Here is a 20,174-nt window from a genome sequence, read left to right on the forward strand (position 1 = left end):
ATTTCAAAGTGATACAAATTTTATGCCTAAAGAATGAACTAGAAAAGAGAAATTCTTTGAGTAATATATTGTGATTTTTTTTCTTAAGTTGAAAAAATACTAAAAAGGTTTTGTCACCAGAGGTAAATGTTGTCTAATATTCTTTTAACATTTGGTTCTTAAGTTTATTTTTATTTTTTTTGCGGTACGTGGGCCTCTCATTGTTGTGGCCTCTCCCGTTGCGGAGCACAGGCTCCGGATGCACAGGCTCAGCAGCCATGGCTCACGGGCCTAGCCGCTCCGCGGCATGTGGGATCTTCCCGGACTGGGGCACGAACCCATGTCCCCTGCATCGGCAGGCAGACTCTCAACCACTGTGCCCCCAGGGAGGCCCCTTAAGTTTATTTTATAATTTCAAAAATGTACATAATAAATATATATCTTTTATTATTGCTCTTATAGTTATTGGATTCATTCATTAGAGAAATATTTATTCAGCACCTGTCTTTCAGGTACTGTTTTAAGTGCTAGGGCTACAGCAGTGAGTCAAACAAAGCTGTACTGCAGCTAACTTTGTGGTGAGGGTAAAGATAATAATAAGGGAATAGCATCTAATATGCTAGGGGGTGATAAGTGCTGTGAAAAAAATCAGGAGGGTCAAGGGGATAGAGAATGATGAGGGATCTAATTTATATAGAGTAGCCTGTGCAAACCATTTTGATAATTTAACAATGTAATGCCTTTTAGTATGTATTGCTCTTTCATAAATAATTACCCTAGGAAGGACTTCTCATCAGAAATGCATAAATTTTTGAGTGAAACAATATTATATTGTATAGTAAAAGTTGATGGGACAGAAGAAAAAGTGTTATTTAAATAAATGCTGAATTCCATGCCATGAAGACCTTAATGCTTAAGTTTACTACATATTTTTCATAAAGTATTTGGCCCAAGAATTCAGTTAAAGCTGGGAAATATTTCTGTAAACCCCTTTCTGTCAGTGGGTTATAACAAGCTACTTTATGAATAGATCATTTTTTAATGTATTTTGTTAGAGTAAAGATTTTTCCCCAAAATACCCATGCTTAGACAGGCTTAAGCTTAGGTGAAAATTGTTAGAGACCTAGCTATAAAGGATTTTGAGCAAATTCTGTCTTTGAGGAGTATTTTCTAACTTTGCTTACCTAAATTCTCTCCATTTGTCATCATTTCCATTATTCAATACGACATTTAAAATTTTTGTTGCAATAGTGATCTTTTATTTTTTAAGTCTTTTATTTAAATATTCTATTTTAATGGTCATGTTATCCTCGTTCTAAGTTCTAATTTGTTTTTTCTTTGATTGAACTTGCTAGGAGGTAAGAGAAGATACCAGCAAATTTTTTTTTTTTTTTTTGTGGCGTGTGAGCTCTAGAGCACACGGGCTCAGTGGTCAAGGTGTGCGGGCTTAGTTGCCCCACAGTATGTGGGATCTTAGCTCCCCGACCAGGGATCAAACCCATATCCCCTGCATTAGAAGGTGGATTCTTTTTTTTTTTTTATACAGAAGTTTCTCATTAGTTATCCATTTTATACATATTAGTGTATATATGTCAATCCCAATCTCCCCATTCATCAGTACCAGCACATTTTTAAAGAGCTAGATCTCTAATTCTGTCATTTCATTTCTTAATTCTTTAGTTTCTCCTCTAATCTTTATTATTTCATGACTCCTTTTAGAGGGCTTATTTGGTTTTCAACTTGAATAGACTGACTAGTGCATGTCTTTTCTTCCCTTTTTAAATAATCAATGCATTTAGAAAGTCATAAATCTTACAGTAGAGGAAATATCCCACCTACAATGATTATCCAAGCCATCCACTGTGCTTAGGTGCCATTCCATTTTCTTTTATCAAAGTCTTCACTTTTTTTGCTCCATTGCTTCCGCCTGCAATCATCAATCTCACCTTCCTGTTGGATCATTCTCATCATTCTAATATGTTCTGTGTTTTTTAAAATCAACAAATAAACAAGCAGGCAAAACAAATCCATTGCCTTGATTCCTCAACTCTTCCAGCTGTAATCTCATTCCACAGCCTCACTATTGAGCAGAATTTTCTGAAGGAGTTGTCTGTACATGCTCTCTCTTATTTCTCATCTTCCGTTAACTCTCAACCCACCGCAGTCTGGCTTTGGTCCTCAACCCTTTACTGAAACTGCTCCTATCTGATTTGGCAAAGTTTTTATATTGCCAATTCCAGTGGACATTTTTCTTTTCACGTGGTACCTGACCTCTCGTTTGACATTGTGACCATGGCTTTTGCGTTGAAACACCTTTATCCCTTGACTTGCCTAACACCATACGCTGCTGATTTTCCTCTACTTCATTGGTTGTTCCTTCTTAGTGTCCTTTGCCTTCATCTGTTAGAGTTCCTTGGAGCTTGGATCTGAGCTCCAGGAACATTTATCCAACTACCTGACATATCTACCTAGCTGTCTCAAAGTTGCCTCTAACTTATCAAGAAATAAACACTAATTTTAAAAATATCAAAGCTAATGAGAAAGTATGATAAAAGGACTGGATATAAGATAAATGTACTTAATACTTTTATTATAATGGCAATAACCATGTGGAAATGCTAGAAAAAATTTATTGCATTTACAACAGTGAAAAAAGAGAAAATAAAAGAACATGATAAAAATTTTAATAAGAAAGGCACAGGACCTATAGTTAAAAGATTTAAAAATCTTATTAATGAGCATAAGATCTGAACAAACTAAAAAACATGCTTGGATGTGAAGCCTTGATACCATAAAATGCCAACCATCTTAAAATTAATACACAAATTTAATGCAATTCCAATTAGAATCTCAATAGGGTTGGATTTTTAAAAAATATTTATTTATTTATTTATTTGGTTGTGCCAGTCGTGTGCAGGATCTTTTAGTTGCAGCATGTGGGATCAAACCTGGGCCCCCTGCACTGGGAGCATGGAGTTTTAGCCACTGGACCACCAGGGAAGTCCCTAGGGTTGGAGATTTTCGTTGAGAGGATTGGGTAATATTATTTTAAAGTATATATAGAAGAGTACATATTCAAAATTAGTTTAAAATTTATTGTAAAAGAATATATGTGTAGATAGGAACTTGCTTTAACAAATAATAAACATATTGTAAATGTACTGTAATTAAAACACTAATATTGGCATAAAAATAGACAAATGGTACAACAGAATTAGCATCCTGAATTGTTAAAATTCATAACAAAAATAATACCTCAATTCAGTGGGAAAAGGGTGGTTTATATCAAAATGATGTTGATAATAGAGGGCTCATATTAGAAATATAAAGAATTATAATACTTATTGTTGACTGGTAGGTCTGTGAAAATGAATGAGGATACACTCACTTTACTTTTGAAAATATAAATTTCAGGAAAGTAAGCTATCTTTTCAAATTTAAAATGCACATACTTGCAACCCAGCAGTTCCACTCCTGTGAATAAATTCCAGAGACACAAAAGCCTCACAAGGATGTTTATTTCAACATTATCTTAATAGCATAAAACAAAAAAACCTGAAATCAATCTGCATGCCCACTAGCAAGGAGGTAGTTTAATAAATTGTGTTTTACAATCATGGAATATTATGCAACTATTAAAAAGATCATTATTAGTTTATATTTCCATGTATATAATTTTGGTGGGAAAAGCAAAATGCCAAAAGTATGTATACAGTATGGTCTCTTTTATAAAACAATAACAAAAACTCCTATATATGTGTATATAAGTTTGGATATGAATTAAGAGAAAGGTGTGAAAGGCTATATACCAAGCTGTCAACATTGATTACCAGGAAGAAGGAGGAAGATTGACAAAATAAGTGTCTCAGTGAAAAAAGCATGCAGTATGAGTCCGCCGATACAAAAGGTTGGGGTGGTGGTGAGCTTTTGTATATACATGTGTATGTATGTATGTATGCATGTAACCAAACTCATGACTATTACAGCAGTGGTTAAAGGCTGCTACTTGGCCTTTGTCAACCCAAGATCCTAGTATCCCTTTAAAATCAGAAAGCCTATTTCAGTGGCTAATCTCCCATATGCATCTCTAGTCTACTCAGAAGAGCTACTACATTAAAGAGGTATTTATTTAATGTATATCTCACTATCTTGGTGAAGAGGGTCTTTGGCCCCTCTTGGGAGTGGAGGCATGGTTCAACATTTTAACGTTCACATCTTTGGATTTCTTCTCTATATCGCGAAATGTCTTGCCTATCAGTGGTCTTTTTTTTTTTTTTTTTTTGTGGTACGCGGGCCTCTCACTGCTGTGGCCTCTCCCGTTGCGGAGCACAGGCTCCGGACGCGCAGGCTCAGCGGCCATGGCTCAGCGGCCATGGCTCAGCGGCCATGGCTCATGGGCCCAGCCGCTCCGCGGCATGTGGGATCTTCCCGGACCGGGGCACGAACCCGCGTCCCCTGCATCGGCAGGCGGACTCTCAACCACTGCGCCACCAGGGAAGCCCCCAGTGGTCTTTTTTAATAAATTTTTAAAACTTTATTTATTTTTGGCTGCATTGGGTCTTCATTGCTGCACGTGGGCTTTCTCTAGTTGGGGCAAGCAGGGGCTACTTGTCGTTGTGGTACACGGGCTTCTCACTGCATTGGCTTCTCTTGTTGCGGAGCACAAGCTCTAGGCATGCGGACTTCAGTAGTTGTGGCACACAGGCTGTAGAGCGCAGGCTCAGTAGTTGTGGCGCACAGGCTTAGTTGCTCCGCAGCATGTGGGATCTTCCTAGACCAGGGCTCGAACCTGTGTCCCCTGCATTGGCAGGAGGATTCTTATGTACTGTGCTACCAGGGAAGCCCATCTCAGTGGTCTTTAATGAAGTCCACTCTTGTGTTCAGGCTCCAACCAATCAACCAAACAGCAAAACAATTAAAATTAGCTTTTGGAGCTGGCACAGTGTAAATGGACTCTCTGGTAATTGCTCTCATGTTGACAGATTGAATTTGAAATTAGAAATTATATTTATATAAAACTATATATATCAAAATGTATTCTTTATTTGTAATGTTCGTTTAATTATCCTTTTCTCTACCAGAGTATAGCCCTCTTTAAAGAAAGATCTTTGTTATTTATTTTTCTACCTCTTGTGGTGCCTTAAACATGTAAATGCTTCGTAAATACTTATTTGCATGAAGACAGTGATGGCAAGATCATTATGAACTACTACAGTGGCATTTCTTCATTGTGTGGGTCTATACCATGCACTGCAAGATGTTTACCATCTCTGGCCCCTGCCCATTCAATGCCCATAGCCCTCTCTGGTCATTCCAACAACTAAAAATCCATGCCCCCTACTTCCAGAAGCCTTTCTGGGTTGTGGGAGCAGAGAGCTGTTGCTGCCTTTGTTGAGAACCACAAGGCTAGAGTAATTGGAGAAGCCTTTCTAAGGGCAGCAGTATCTGTGCTAAACCTTGAGGGATGAGTGGGATTTCAAAACCAGAGAAATTGGGACACAAACAGCATGTAAAACAGGAAGCACAGTAGACTGTGTCTTAACTGATGAAGCAGTGTGTCCATTTGGAAAATAGTTAGAAACAAAGTTGGATAGGTAGAGTGGAGTTAGAAGGGTGTTGATAAAAGGAGTCTGACAGAGGTGAGAGGAGAGGGAATGGTGTCATTTCACTCTCTAATGCATCCTGCATACTACTGACAAATTAATTTTCTAAAACATTGCCCCGTTCAACAGTCCACTTAACATTGCCTGCTAGCCTTTACACCTTTGATGTGTGTTCAGGGCATTTTATGTCATCTTATGCATCCAAATTTATCTCTTATTACTCCTTAATATTAATTAGGTATTTCTGGTTGGCTGATCAAACTGATATTCCCCCCTCTTTCTTTGTCAGTGTGCTCACTTCATGCTTTGTTAATATCTTTCTTCCTTTATAAAATCTTTCATCATTCTGGCTGTAAAACTTCTTACTATTCTTAGAAGCCTTCTCCCTAATGAAACTGGCCCATAGCACTCCACACCATCCTGATATCTCCTTTCTCTTTCTTATAGTATTTATGGTTTGTCCTACAGTATTTGGCAGAAAATTATATATGGCTTTTCATGCCTATTAGTCTTATTTCTCTGAATAATTTTTATTCTCCTAAAGAGCTGTGTGAGGTTAAGATATACCTCACAATATTTTTGTAAGCCTCCAAAGCAGCTTTTTTTTTTGTCATTTTGATATAGCACTAGATATTCAGCACCCTGAAAACTCAAACTCTGTTTTTGTAGATGACAAAATGTTAATACTGCAGCATTATAATATTTCTTATACTTAAGTTATCAATTTTGTTGTTTCAGTAACTCGATTTAATTATTTTTGAGGGTAGGAACCAAGATGTATGTATCTGTTCCCCCATAATGCCTATAGAGTGTCTTGCTCACAATAATCATTCAATATCTTAAAATTTGATTGCATTTGATAGATTTTTATTTGCTTTATCAATTCTCCTTAGCTGTAATCATGTTCAGACCATTGCTTTGTTTTGCCAACAACAGAGGGCACCATCAGGGTACTTATACACCCAAGAAATAATCCTATCCCAGTCCTAGGTAGCTTTCTTGAGCCACACTTTCCTTTTCCTAAGTAGTGTCATAGAAATTTGGCTATTGTAGTAATTCAGAGTGGCTCAATCCTAATTATAGAGCAATATGGACTTCAGGTCATTTATTTGAGAAAGAATAAGTGCTGTCGTATTTTGATCCTTTGTAGTTTTCAGACTTTTTCTTTCTTCTTAGTCTTCTCAATATTCTTTGCTCAGATGAAGTCTTACCCAGTTCTTACTGTATTAATGAAACACACTCCTTTCCTGAAGGGAGAAGATAGAAGTGGAGAGCAGTGAATGGGAACCCCACCTTTGTACTCCTCCTTCTTCCTGACCCCGCATCCAAAGAGCCAGCTTGAAAATCACTATAACTCATCTAATTTAAAAACTTTAAAACAACCTGTTGTTTTGTGATATCTCATTTAGGAACTTAGTATAAAAATAGATAGTATAAAAATAGAAACATTTTAGTTTTACAGTGATTTTTAAGTACAAAGGAAAATGCTGTGGCATACATTTCTTGTTTCAGCAATAAAAGAGTTAATATACTAAGCAGCAGACTGAGACACTGCAACTACGGGATAGTGCTTTCTGTCACTGTCGTTTGTGGTTTAAGAAAAGGGGGTGGTGTTCTGCGTTTAAAAGGACTTTACTGAATGCTGTCAGTGTTTGTGAGAGCTAATGGTCAGTAAGGGAAAGGAGAGTAGGGGACAGTGGTCTAGCTGTTTCAGGATAGGTGGATGAGAGTTTGCTCTGATTGAATGGAATGTTCCACCGTGTTTCATCTTTTTTTCATTGTCCTTTGTTCTCTATAATCTGATATATTGGTATAAAAGTAAATGTAGATATATATGTGAATGTGATTTATTTTCCTTTCAATTTGTTTATTGTGTACAACAGGGCATATACTTCTCTTGTCTTGGTTGGATGCACAAATCTCTGTGCAGTGCTTTTTGCCCGTTGCCTAGACGATCACTTGGTTTCTCTGAGGATGTCTGGTTCTCGTAAAGAGTTTGATGTGAAGCAGATTTTGAAAATCAGATGGAGGTGGTTTAGCCATCAAGCATCATCTCCGAATTCTACAGTTGACAGCCAGCAGGGAGAATTTTGGAATCGAGGACAGACTGGAGCAAATGGTGGGAGAAAGTTTTTAGATCCGTGTAGCCTACAATTGCCTTTGACTTCAATTGGTTACCGAAGGTCCAGCCAACTGGATTTTCAGAATTCACCTTCTTGGCCAATGGCATCCACCTCTGAAGTCCCTGCGTTTGAGTTTACAGCAGAAGATTGTGGCGGTGCACACTGGCTGGATAGACCAGAAGTGGATGATGGCACTAGTGAAGAAGAAAATGAATCTGATTCCAGTTCATGCAGGTTGATTATTTTCTTACTGATAGAAATGGGGTGTGGGGGTATATTCTATATACTGTTTAAAATAATTTAATATTATTATTTATAATCTATAATTTTATATATATATATATATATATATATATACCTCTACATATATACACATACGTAATATCTTGGTATGTATATGTGATACTTTTGCTGGGATTTTTTTAAATGTTCTAATATTGATTTTAATTCTGTAAAATTATAAAGACAGCAAATAGCTTTCATTTTGAAATATCTGTGTTCCCTATATAGATCTGGCTCTGCCCTGAAAATAATACATGGTAGCAATTTTATGCATCATTGCCTTGCATTTTGCTTCATTCGTTTATCTTCTATAGTCATAGCAAAACTATAGAAGACATTTCTATAGTATAAAAATTTTTATGACATTTTAGTTTGCAACAGATTATAGAGTCATTTTAAAATTTTTATGAAAATGAAAGATTTTATGAGGAGAGGCATATTGTAGTTGCCAATAATTTTTGCACCCTTGTAGTTGTCAATAATATTTTTCTTATGGTTATTTCTCTTTGTCCTATGTTGCAGCCCTCCAGACTAATTCAGAGAATACAGTAACATGTCTCTTTCTAAGATGACAGCTACTAATTCCTGTTGCCTTCACTTCTCTGAAAATTGTGCTATTTAGGGAAATGAAGGACATTCCTTCAGGAGAGTGTAAGGGAACATAGAGGAGCTAGATGTGGTCAGCTGGTGAAAAGGGGGCAAAAAAAAGAGGAAATGAGTTTGAGGAGAGAAAATTAAAAATTGGTAATTTCATAATGACTTTATCCACCTTCACCCATGGAACCAGTCTTTACCTCTGAAATGAATTTTCTTCTTAATCAGTTTAAACTATCAATACTATAGCATATTATGTAACAAGTTAGGGCCTGAAAGTCATCTTTCTGATTCATCTTCATTCAAAAATATTTAAAGGCTTATTATTTTTCTAGATTAATTACTGGATCCTTTTTCTTTTAAAATTTCTTTACAGGTTTTGATAATACTTGTAATTTGTTTGTTGGTTATTATTAATATAGGCATCATAAGAGATGGAGACAAAATGAGTTTGTATATTCAGATATCTTTTACTTGGGGATATTTACCGCCTTCTCTTCTAATCTTCAGAATATGGAATTCTGAACTGTGATGCTGGAATAATAACAAATATAGAACAGTCCTCTATAATCATTTGTGTAATGGAGAGAGGGGAATATCTTTACATAGGTAACTAGTGTATTTAATTTTTAAAAATTTAATTAGTTTATGATTTAGCATTATTTTAAGGGAATAGGAGCCACGAATAATTTTGATTGGAGATTATTTGAATTAATATGGTTTCAGTGTTTTGTATTTTCTTTGGATACTTGTTGCCATAAAAAGAATAAAGTATATATTAAAAGGTTCAGGGTTTATCATTTTTGGGATAAAACCATTTCCATTTGGTGGGAAACCAAAGAGTAATCATCTTTTTATTTGAAACCAATGCAATATATCAAGAATATTCTAACAAAATTAGACAAAAAACAAAACATTCATTCATTTACCAGCATTAGTTATGAAAATCTTAACATGTATCTACTACCTGGAGAGATTATGCATATGTGAGTATAAAATTTATATACATGTATAACCTTAGAAAGGTTGTACACACATAGGTCACTATAATTTACTTCCTTCAACAGAAGTAGTTTGCATAGCTAATGATTACTGAAATTAAGTTAATCTATTCTTTAGTATCCATATTAAAGTGTCATCTTGGTGGGATATTCATTATGACAGAAAAAGACTGTTTTTTTTTTACTGAGGTAGCTATGTGCATACTTCAAGAAAATACAATTGTCGATGGGAGTAAACAGTTCACATCTGCAGTGACCAAACTATTTCTAAAATATTATTTCAAAAATAAAATGTACTTAGAGAACATGTCTTTGATTTTTAGATATAAGGGGAAATCTGTCAAAGAAATTTAATATTCCTGGTGGTTTAAAATTTCTATCTCAACATCTTATTGCAAAAAAGTAAAAAGCATTCTAGATTTTAGAAACGTCATTTGTGTGTATACTTTTACTTTTCCATTTTTTCCCTAGATTTAAATATATCTAATTCTCACATCCTCCTTCAGTCCTCCAGCTCTGAGTCTTTGATCTTCATTATGAGGATAAATTTTTTTGCCCCCAGCTTTTTGATTAAGTAAGCAGTCTCTCTAGGTGTTTGCCCTTCTACTGTAAACAAATCAAAAACTATCAATGTCAAAAGAAGCTGCACTGACATTCATCAGATTCTGTATATAACTTGGAAATAGTTATTTTCATTATATAATATTTGCAAATAATAAAATATATAGTAAACATTTTATTTGAGTATACTATAGATTGATATCACATGATGGGGAAATACAATATACGAAGAATTTCTCATTTAAGCGGTCATAATACGGTCTCATTTAAGCGGTCATAATATACAATATACGAAGAATTTCTCATTTAAGCGGTCATAATACTTGCATAGACCTCAGAACTCAGATTGAAATTTTGAGTTATTAGAAGAAAGGGAAGACAACTTAGTGGTTTTACATACACAGAATCGTAACCCCTACAGTGGGTCCAGACAAGTTAAAGCAGAAGTTAAGAGGCAGCATATGTTGCTAATATGTATGATCAGTTGTATTCTAAGTAGGAAAAATGTCTGCCTGAGCCTTCGGCTTATGGTAATTTCTGCTGTCACACATCTAAGTGATTTGAAAGTTTCTTATCTTTTAACTTGGATCTTGGGTCTATAGCCTAGCCACTCTGTCTATGGAATCATCTCTAAGTCATTACTTTGTTTTTAAAATAAAATAAAAAACTTTGTTTTTTATACCATGAGGAATTTTAGACCCTAAGTAACAGTTGTGACCTATGTGAGCAGTAAGTTCCAATGACTTTAACTCAGGATGAATTTTCACCAGGGCCAGCCAGGTTTACATAGTGGCTCACCATGTGACCATAGCTTAAACACAGTTTACACTTTACTGGATTTGCCAATTTTGAAATTATGTAATATTGACATATTGGAGAAATTTTCATTATTTCAACCTTTGTTTATAAAGTTAGGGTTTAATATTTTATATATCAGACTATTTTTAGTCAATATGTATAAAATACTTCTATACAAATATCCAAAAATTATAATAGCTACTATTGATTGGATGCTTGCTATCTGTGAGACACTGTTCTAAGCATTTTAGTACTATATTACCTCATTTAGTCTTCACAAATTTCTGAGTTAGATTGCTATTATTATTCTAATTGTAGAGATGAGGCCAGTGAGGCACAGAAAGGGTAAGTAACTTGCTCAAGATTAGTAAGTAAAATGAAACTGCATTTAAAAAACTAAAGTTTATATTTTTACAATAGTTTTAGATTTACAGGAAAATTTCAAAGACAGTATAGTGAGTTCCTTATATCCCACACCCAGTTTTCCCTATTACTAATATATTAATATGGTGTATCTGTTACTGTATCTGTACTGTTACTAAAGCCCATACTTTATTCAGATTTCCTTAATTTCCTTTTTTCTGTTACAGAAAACGTCCTAACGTCCTTTTATCTGTTACAGTCCAGGATACCAGTTACATTTAATCATCATATCTCCTTAGGCTCCTCTGGGCTGTGACAGTTTCTCAAACTTTCCTTGTTTTTGATGACCTTAGCAGTTTGGGGAGTAGTGGTCAGGTGTTTTGTAGAATGTCTTACTCAGTTGGGATTTGTCTGATATTTTTCTCATGCTTAGGTGGGGGTTAATGAGTTTTAAGGAGGAAGACCACAAAGGAAAAGTACCATTTTCAGCACATCATATCAAAGATACATATCATCAATCTAACTTATCATTGTTGATATTGACCTTGATCACTTGGAAATAGCTGCATTTTGAACCCAAACGATTAACATGTAGATTTCATGCACACATACCAGTAAGCAGTTCTCTGTGACTGTTCATTTAATCACTGAGTTCAACTTGGATCTGCATAACAGTTAATGATTCAGTCTATCCAGTTTCACTTTCTCTCCTCAACTAATTTTCTCAGGCTGGTTCTTGAAAAAGCCAACCCTGGCTGGCATACAGGTATAATCTCTTGACACACCCACAACCCTTTACCCACAGTCATCCGATCTGTCTTATCCATTGTTTGCTACTCTGTGTTTCAACTGCACATACCCTTGAACTCTTCTATACCTTGTCAGTTGATTTGCTATTCTTTGACTCATCTTGAAGGCATGTAGGTCCTTCTCCTCTCCCAACAAGGGGTTATCTTCATAATATACCATTTCTCAAGTGCTATCTCCTTTTTCTTGACCCTCTTTAGGTTGTCTCTATACCTCCTTGTTTGAACCATTCTATTAATTCTGGTTCACTTTAAAATTAAAATCTTATATGTTTCCACATGAAAAAAATTTTGCTTCCAGAGATGGCAAAGAAGTTCAACTATATTGTACTTGTATCTGGGAAGGATGTATTGCATTGTCCTCCCTCACACGTGTATGCCCACGTCATATCATGGACTCCCTTGACATAAGCCATGGAACCTCTCCCCAGAAAACCGTCTGTATGTGTGTGTGCACATACATGTGCGTATGTGCACATATGTGTGTTAAATATTTCATATGGGGTTCAAGGAATTCATGAACCCTCTAAAACCTGTCTGTACACTCTATCAGCGTTCTTAGTTTTAAGCAACTGAAATTGGCTGGTTTAAACAGAATAGGAATTTATTGGAATCGTATTAGTTCCTAGAAAGAATCAGCTTAGGAAAAAGGTTGAGCATTACAGTTGCACAACTGGTCTTTATAAGTCCAGATTTTTAAGGCAAAAGAACCTTTTATGACACTTATTGCTTATATTTTTATTTTCATCTAGTTGGAACTGGATAGTGAAGTTTTACATTTTTAGAATTAGATATATTAGGCATGAAAACAATGATACACATGCACACACATACACACCCCACATAATCACTCATATGCACAGAGCCATATAATTTGGCCACTTAACTTTAGGGAATATATTAGTAGAGAATAGGCTAAGATAATATAACAAAGAGATTCAGAAATATAGTGGCTCAAATAAAATAGAAGTTTTTTTCTCTATCACTTAACAAATGGGGAAGTGGCCCAGGGCAGACAGGTAGCTCTGCTACACAGGTTCCCTCAGAGACCCAGATTCCTTCCATATTGTTTCTCCATCCTGTAGGGTGTTATTATTTCTTTATGGTCAAAGCTTCCTCGGCTCCCCCTCTGCATTCTAGCCTATGGGAAGGACCAAAGAAAGAAAAGGGAGGACATTAAGCAAATAACACAAGTTGTATATATCATTTCTGCTCACGTGCCATTGTTGAAAACCTAATCACATGGCCACAACTAGTAGCAAAGGAGGCGCAGCTGTGGTCTCTGCCTGGGTAGCCATGTGTCCAGCTAAAACTCATTACTGTGGTAGATGTGAAGAATGGTTTGGAGGTTATAATCAACAGGGTGCAAGAGGTGAGGACAGCTGGATAGAACTCTTTGGAATCTTTGGATCTAATTTTTTAATGAGTTTTTTCCCATATTATTTACTATTTTTACCACTGAGATGTGAGCAAATAGAGATAAGCAAAAATGGAAAAACAAAAATTACAAATTACCCTGCCACCCCAAAATAATAACCATTAACAATTTGAGGAAGTATCCTTCCAGTATATTTTAGGTAAGTATAGAATACAAATATGTTTTTAGAATAAAAATCTGAATCTTATTGTACATACTATTTTGTAACCTTTTTCACCCTAATGTAAACATAAAATTAAGACTCCTTTGGTCAAAAAAGGCAGAAGCCCCAACTCAAACTGACAAGCAAAAACTAGAACATTTTGATTCACATAAGTAAACAAAAACTCAAACAACTTTAGACATGATGAATCCAGATACTCAAATAACACCAGAAATCCTTTTTTTCCCCCTCTTTAGAATCTGTTTTCCTTTGTGATGGCGTTACCTTAGACGGGCTTTCTTTGTGGTAGCAAAAAGCCACTAGTAGCTCTAAGTTTACTTTTTATCAGCTTAACCTCCTCAATGGAAAGAGAGTGACTCTTTTCCAAGAGTACCAACAAACATCTTGAAATGGACTCTCATTGGTCTTGTTTGGATCTTATGTCCACCCAAATCAATCATTATAACCAGAAGATATGATACTCTTGTTGGCCAGGCCTCAGTCGCTTGCTTACCTCTGCCCAAGCCCTGTGAACTGAGGTAGGGTATGTGTGGTTTCCCAAAAGGTCGAGATGGGTCTGTTACCATAGAAAGAATCCTGGATAGGCAAAAGCAGTGTCCAGTAAAACAGCTTGCTATGTCATTAAATGTTCTCCTGTATCTTTGTGAATGGCTGCATCATTCTCCCTTGCACAGACATACCTTTTGGTTATTTAACCAATATTCGAATTTTTTTGGAATTTAGATTGTTTCCAATATTTTCTTGTTAGAAACAACCTGTGATAACCCCCTCCCCATAGTTAGATCTCTACATACAGATGACCATTTCCTCTGGATAAAGTCCCAAGGGTGTGCACGTTTTTAGGGTTTTTGATCTGTATTCTCAAAGTTATTTCAGGAACATTACGCCTCTTTTAATTCTCAGCAGCATTGTATGAGAGGGCCCACTGGCCCTTCTCCTTCACGCTGGTTATTGTTTAAGAAAATCTGATTCTTTTATAAACAACATTTGACTCTTTTCACCAAAGATATTCTGACTGCAGGACCAGCAGAGAACTCCTTAAATTCCAAAATGAAAAAGTATTTCTCTTGAGAAGGGAAGAGGTGAAGGTATTCTTTTTCTTTGCCTCTTGCCATTTCTCTTTATGTACCTGCCTTGTCCTCTCCTTAAAAGAGAAAACCCCAACTTCTCTTCCTCCTTGCTCATCTAAACCTTAAGATGTATTTCAGATCTCACCTGCTGCTTGTTGCCTTTCCGAACACCAGCCCATACTGATCTTTCCTTTCTGTAAATTCTGATCGCAGTTACGTTCCAATTGGGGATGTACAAGATGATCTGTTGGAGAAATGGTAATTATATGTATATATATTAGAATGTTTATTTACATTTTATTTTTTAAATCTATTTTTTTCTGTTTTATCATGTAAATAATAATTGTACAATGATATATGTGTATCTTTTATAAACTCATAAATATCCATATATTGGGGCACATGCTTAAAGTATACTGAAAAGGATATGCATAAAAATATTTTTAGAGACTGCTAGCCTATACTAAGCAATTTGCATTCTTATTTTACATTTGTGACTTTGAATATGTGTAAAAGATGTCAAAAGATTCATGATATAGTAATCTGCACTTTGGCAAAAGCATGAATTCTGAATGCCAGAAGCTATGAGGCAGCTTATCACTTACCTGGGGAGTGAGCCAAACATACCACTTAAGAGTTTCAATGCAGCTTTGTTTTCTACGCAAAATCATATACAGTATAATTCTTGTGAAGTGATTTTTAAAACTTCTTTTTGAAAAATTACTCCATTAAGAAAGCCTAATGCAAGTTCTGGTGATGATAGTGAGGAAATCTAAATAGTTTCTAATAAAAAGATAGTATTGGTGCATATTGTGTGCACACAGATGTGTGAAATCTGAAGAATTGCAAGTATTAGTGTTGCTGTTTACTTTTTTCCACTTTATAAAACTTAAGTCTTCAAATTCTAAGTCCCTTCACTGAAAGAAAAAAATCATACCTTCTTTGCATCCCCAGTTTCTAACAACTGGTGCAATAATGCATCTCAGGAGTTACTCTATAAATAGTTGGTGACTTGATTTGTTTGATACTTGCCTCTTTTCTATGTTTAGGCATTTTCTGACTTACAAATTCATAGCCTACTGCAGAGGGACAATAAGCTAAAAATTAAATGTTTCCCAGTAGCCTGGAAATATCCAGCAATGTAGAGTTCATTACAAAGAACGTCTGTTACAAAAGATTTGAATGATCTCATGATGCAATTCTTTGAAATATGACTTACCATCTTAGTAACATCAAAGAAATAAAACTAAGCAGAAATGTTAGATATATTTCCTCTGTTACCATGTAAAGATCTAGTAGGAATCACAGAGAAATATGTTTTAAATGCTCCATAAATGGCCTATTCCCAGATGTTTATATTGTGGGTTAGGATGTCTGCTGGGTTTGTTAAAGGCCATTTTAATTAGGAATCAGGAAATTTAGTTATAAAAATTGATAATGTTGGCGATCGTTTTTTAGGAAGACAACCAAACAAACAACATTGTACAAGACAAAAGACTGAGATTATGGGCCTTCCCATTGGCCTTTGAAAAGCAAGGATCTACTAATAGGAGTTTGTTTACCTTGATTGTGTACTTTTTCTGTGCTAGGGTTATGCATTCATTTAATAATCCTCCCATGAAGGATCCTCTAAAAGAAAGTACTATGTATTACTTATTCCTGTATTGCTATTGGAGGTAAGACTTAGAGAAGTTAAATAACTCATCCAGATACATAGTAACAGAGTTGAATCAGCACTATGCAATAGAACTTTATGCAATGATGGAAATGTTCTATATCTGCACCATCCAATCTGGCAGCCACTAGCCCCATGGGGCTACTTGAGCATTTGAAATATGACTAGTTCAACTAAAGAACTTTTTAATTTTATTTTATTTTAATTAAAATAGCCACATGGGGGGCTTCCCTGGTGGCGCAGTGGTTGAGAGTCCGCCTGCCGATGCAGGGGACATGGGTTCGTGCCCCGGTCCGGGAAGATCCCACATGCCGCGGAGCGGCTGGGCCCGTGAGCCATGGCCGCTGAGCCTGCGCGTCCAGAGCCTGTGCTCTGCAACGGGAGAGGCCACAACAGTGAGAGGCCCACGTACAGCAATTCAAGCTTCCAAACCAAAACACATAATAGGAAAAGAAATAGTAAGAAAGTAATGACATTATAAATTACACAGAGCCAGAGTATTAAAAACCTTTGATTAGCCAGAGATAGAGATGTTATCTCTGCCCCATGGAAAACTAAGAGACTCTTGCTGTCTTAACCCTAGCTAAGGGGCAGTAACAGAGCAGTAGACTTTTGTCTAAGATCCTGAATTCTCATGTCTTTTGTTGTTGTTGTTGTTATTGTTAGATTATCCTCATTCATATTGTACTATCATTTTCCCTTCATACCCTTGGTCCTTGCACTCACTGATGCCTTAAGGTAAAGGTAAGCAAAAATTTCCATTCCTTTGTGAGTGATTTGACCAACATTCTGAATGCCTCCTGATCCCTGGTTTTGTATCCAGCTACCTATATGTCCTTGGCTGATCACTTTGAGCCATTTGGGGCCTCAAAATTTTCTCATCTGCAAAATAAAGGAGTTGAATTAAATGACTACATAGGTTCCTTCTAGATGTAAAAATTCTGTGTATAATGGTTCTGATACCTAGGTTCTACAGTTGTCTGGATATGCAGCAAATTCTTTTTTTAAGTAAATTCTTCCATTATTAAAATTGTATGTGCGAGGTCCCAAATTTCTTAAAACAGAACAAGAAACGCTAGAAAGCTGTGCAGCTCTTTAAGCCTGAGTAGCTTTGTTCCTACCTCTTTCATGTTCCTTTTGTGAATGGACAGCTTTGCTTTTCCACAGACTACAAATCAGAAGCCTGCACTTCTTTTGATCCTTCATTTGGAGCAGTGGGAGTGATTGCTATACCCAAAAATCTCTGAATTAATTGTCACATTGAAATAACATGTTTATTTAACATGTGATAGCAACTGAAGCCTTGAAAGCAAATCAAGAAGTTCGAAATGTTCAGCAGAGAGTGTAAATAGGAGTAGAAAATTTGAATTCCTAGGAGCCAGAGAGCTAATACAAATCAGCAAAGAGGGTAGGGTTGGTGGTCAAGAGGACAGCTGGTCCCTGGTAAGATATTAGATATTTATATTAAGAAAATTCTTTTAAGATATAGTGAGGCTTAATTCAACAAAGCATTTATCAGAATCATTATATCCTTAAAAGTAGATCTGATGAGAAATGATAACTAAGTTATGGCATAGTCGGTGGTTTTGTAGTTAATTGTATAACCAAGGGATGTTGATTACTTGATTCAAGTGATCTTGGAGAAGGGATCTAGGGGAGAGGGGTGGGTTTAGAATTTCATTCTTAGTCTCAATCTTTTCACTTTTTCACCATTTCCATCAATGAATCATGATGAAAATATAGAACTCATACTCTTCAAATTATAATTTGGAAATTTCAAATAATTTTTAGATACCTGGGTTAGGCCATCAAATTCTTTTAAGCTATAATCTAAGTTATAGGTTACCTGGGCTATTGAAGACTAGTCAGAGAATCAGATGATTTATTTATAATTTATAATGATTTATTTATAATGATCTATTAATAATTATTATTTATAATTATTTATAATTCATTTATAATTTTATGATAATATGTTTTGTATTCTAAACAGTTATAAATGAACTGTGAACATAACCCATTTTTAAATAAAGGATGGCTTGGGTTTATATCTCCAAAAGAGTTTAATTCCCTTTCTGCCTTCAAAAAATGATCTCTTGGGCTTCCCTGGTGGCACAGTGGTTGAGAGTCCACCTGCCGATGCAGGGGACACAGGTTCATGCCCCGGTCCGGGAAGATCCCACATGCCGCGGAGCGGCTAGGCCCGTGAGCCATGGCTGCTGAGCCTGCGCGTCCGGAGCCTGCGCTCCGCAACGGGAGAGGCCACAACAGTGAGAGTCCCGCGTACCGAAAAAAAAAAAAAAAAAAAGATCTCTTATGCCCTTAAATATAATGTTGGAGCTATGGCTATCAATATGAATATAGTTTGGCTCTTTTTCAGCAGAGACGTCGTATTCACCAGAGAAGAGACCTCAGGAACAGGCAAAGAATATATGTAGCTATTAACTAGAAGGTATCACATTCACAGTGTTTGCAAGACACACATATGATTTGAGCCATCATTTGATTTTCAAAGGCAAAAATGATGAATGATTGTTCATTAATATAGACTGATAGCATTGCTTCTATTACATTTGAAGGATTTAAAAGGACTTAATAGGAAAGATATTTTTAATGTGTTAGCAACTTTTCAAAATGTGTGTTTTCTTTCTTTTCAGGACTTCCAATAGCAGTCAGACATCATCCTGCCATACTATGGAGCCATGTTCATCAGATGAATTCTTCCAAGCCCTTAATCATGCTGAACAAACATTCAAAAAGATGGAAAACTATTTGAGACACAAACAGTTATGCGATGTAATTCTAGTTGCTGGTGATCGCAGAATTCCAGCTCACAGGTAATTGTTTTCTAAATTTCTGTATGTGTGAAATATTTCCTTGATCATTTAATTATGTATATTGAGGTAACTTGTTCTAATTGATTATGCAATGGACTCTTTTGGTAAAGTAGTATATTTCATGGAGTTTCTGCAAAGAAGACAGTGCATATGAAATTATTACACATTAAATGACCCCAAAAGGATCACTTTCCCTCTGTAGAAGCATAAAAACAAAACATACCAGCCTGAAATCAGTATTGTTTGGTATAGATTTCAGCTACTATGAGCAGCACTCCACCTAATTCTACCTATTAAATAACTTTCAGTAAGCTCAGTAGAAATTAGAGCTTTGAGTATTTAGAAACAAAAAGACTGGTGGAATGGAGTGGCAAAACTGTTGAGTTTTTAAATAGCCACATCTATTCCAACTTGTTTGCCTGCCTCCAAGAAATATGAAAAGCAGTGGTGCTAGGGAATAAAAGCCTTTAACAGAAATGAAGTGTTACTTCTTGATGTAAGAAAAGGAAATAGAAGCTGTTAAATAAATAACGATTCATTATTTTTCTCCTAATAATTACATATTTAATTGTTCAGTGTTAATCACCATTATGATCCCAAAGGTTTTTTTTATAATACCTTTCAAAACTAATTAATACTGTGTCCCAAAAGTTTTGTTAAACCCTCCAAAGCGAAAGTAAAATTAGAAAAAATGGTCTTGGTCTTAAAGGTTTCAGTTACTCAGTTCAGCGTATATTTATTGAGATGCTACTATATATTGTGACAGAAAGTCCATGTTGTGAGCATGGGTTTATTAGAAAGATATTCCAACCTAAATTTCATACAGGTATCTCAAATTCCCTGTTTACAAAACAAAACGCATTACCTTACCTGCAATGCTT

The 20,174-nt window shown here is 35.7% G+C and overlaps 1 protein-coding gene across 3 annotated transcripts in view; it reads left to right on the forward strand.

The window, feature by feature from the left end:
• Positions 1 to 20,174, forward strand: part of KLHL5 (kelch like family member 5) — a 75,600-nt gene that overhangs the window by 13,021 nt on the left and 42,405 nt on the right. For 2 of the 3 annotated variants that reach the window (XM_032633487.1, XM_032633488.1), the window contains exons 2-3: positions 7,466 to 7,939; positions 19,114 to 19,293. In XM_032633487.1, coding sequence (XP_032489378.1) covers positions 7,557 to 7,939; positions 19,114 to 19,293 — 563 coding nt within the window. In that variant the 5' untranslated portion in view covers positions 7,466 to 7,556. The remainder of the gene's footprint in view (positions 1 to 7,465; positions 7,940 to 19,113; positions 19,294 to 20,174) is intronic. The other variant, XM_032633489.1, reaches the window with a different exon arrangement.

The sequence above is a fragment of the Phocoena sinus genome, chromosome 5 (assembly GCF_008692025.1).
Source record: "Phocoena sinus isolate mPhoSin1 chromosome 5, mPhoSin1.pri, whole genome shotgun sequence".
Classification (NCBI taxonomy): Eukaryota; Metazoa; Chordata; class Mammalia; order Artiodactyla; family Phocoenidae; genus Phocoena; species Phocoena sinus.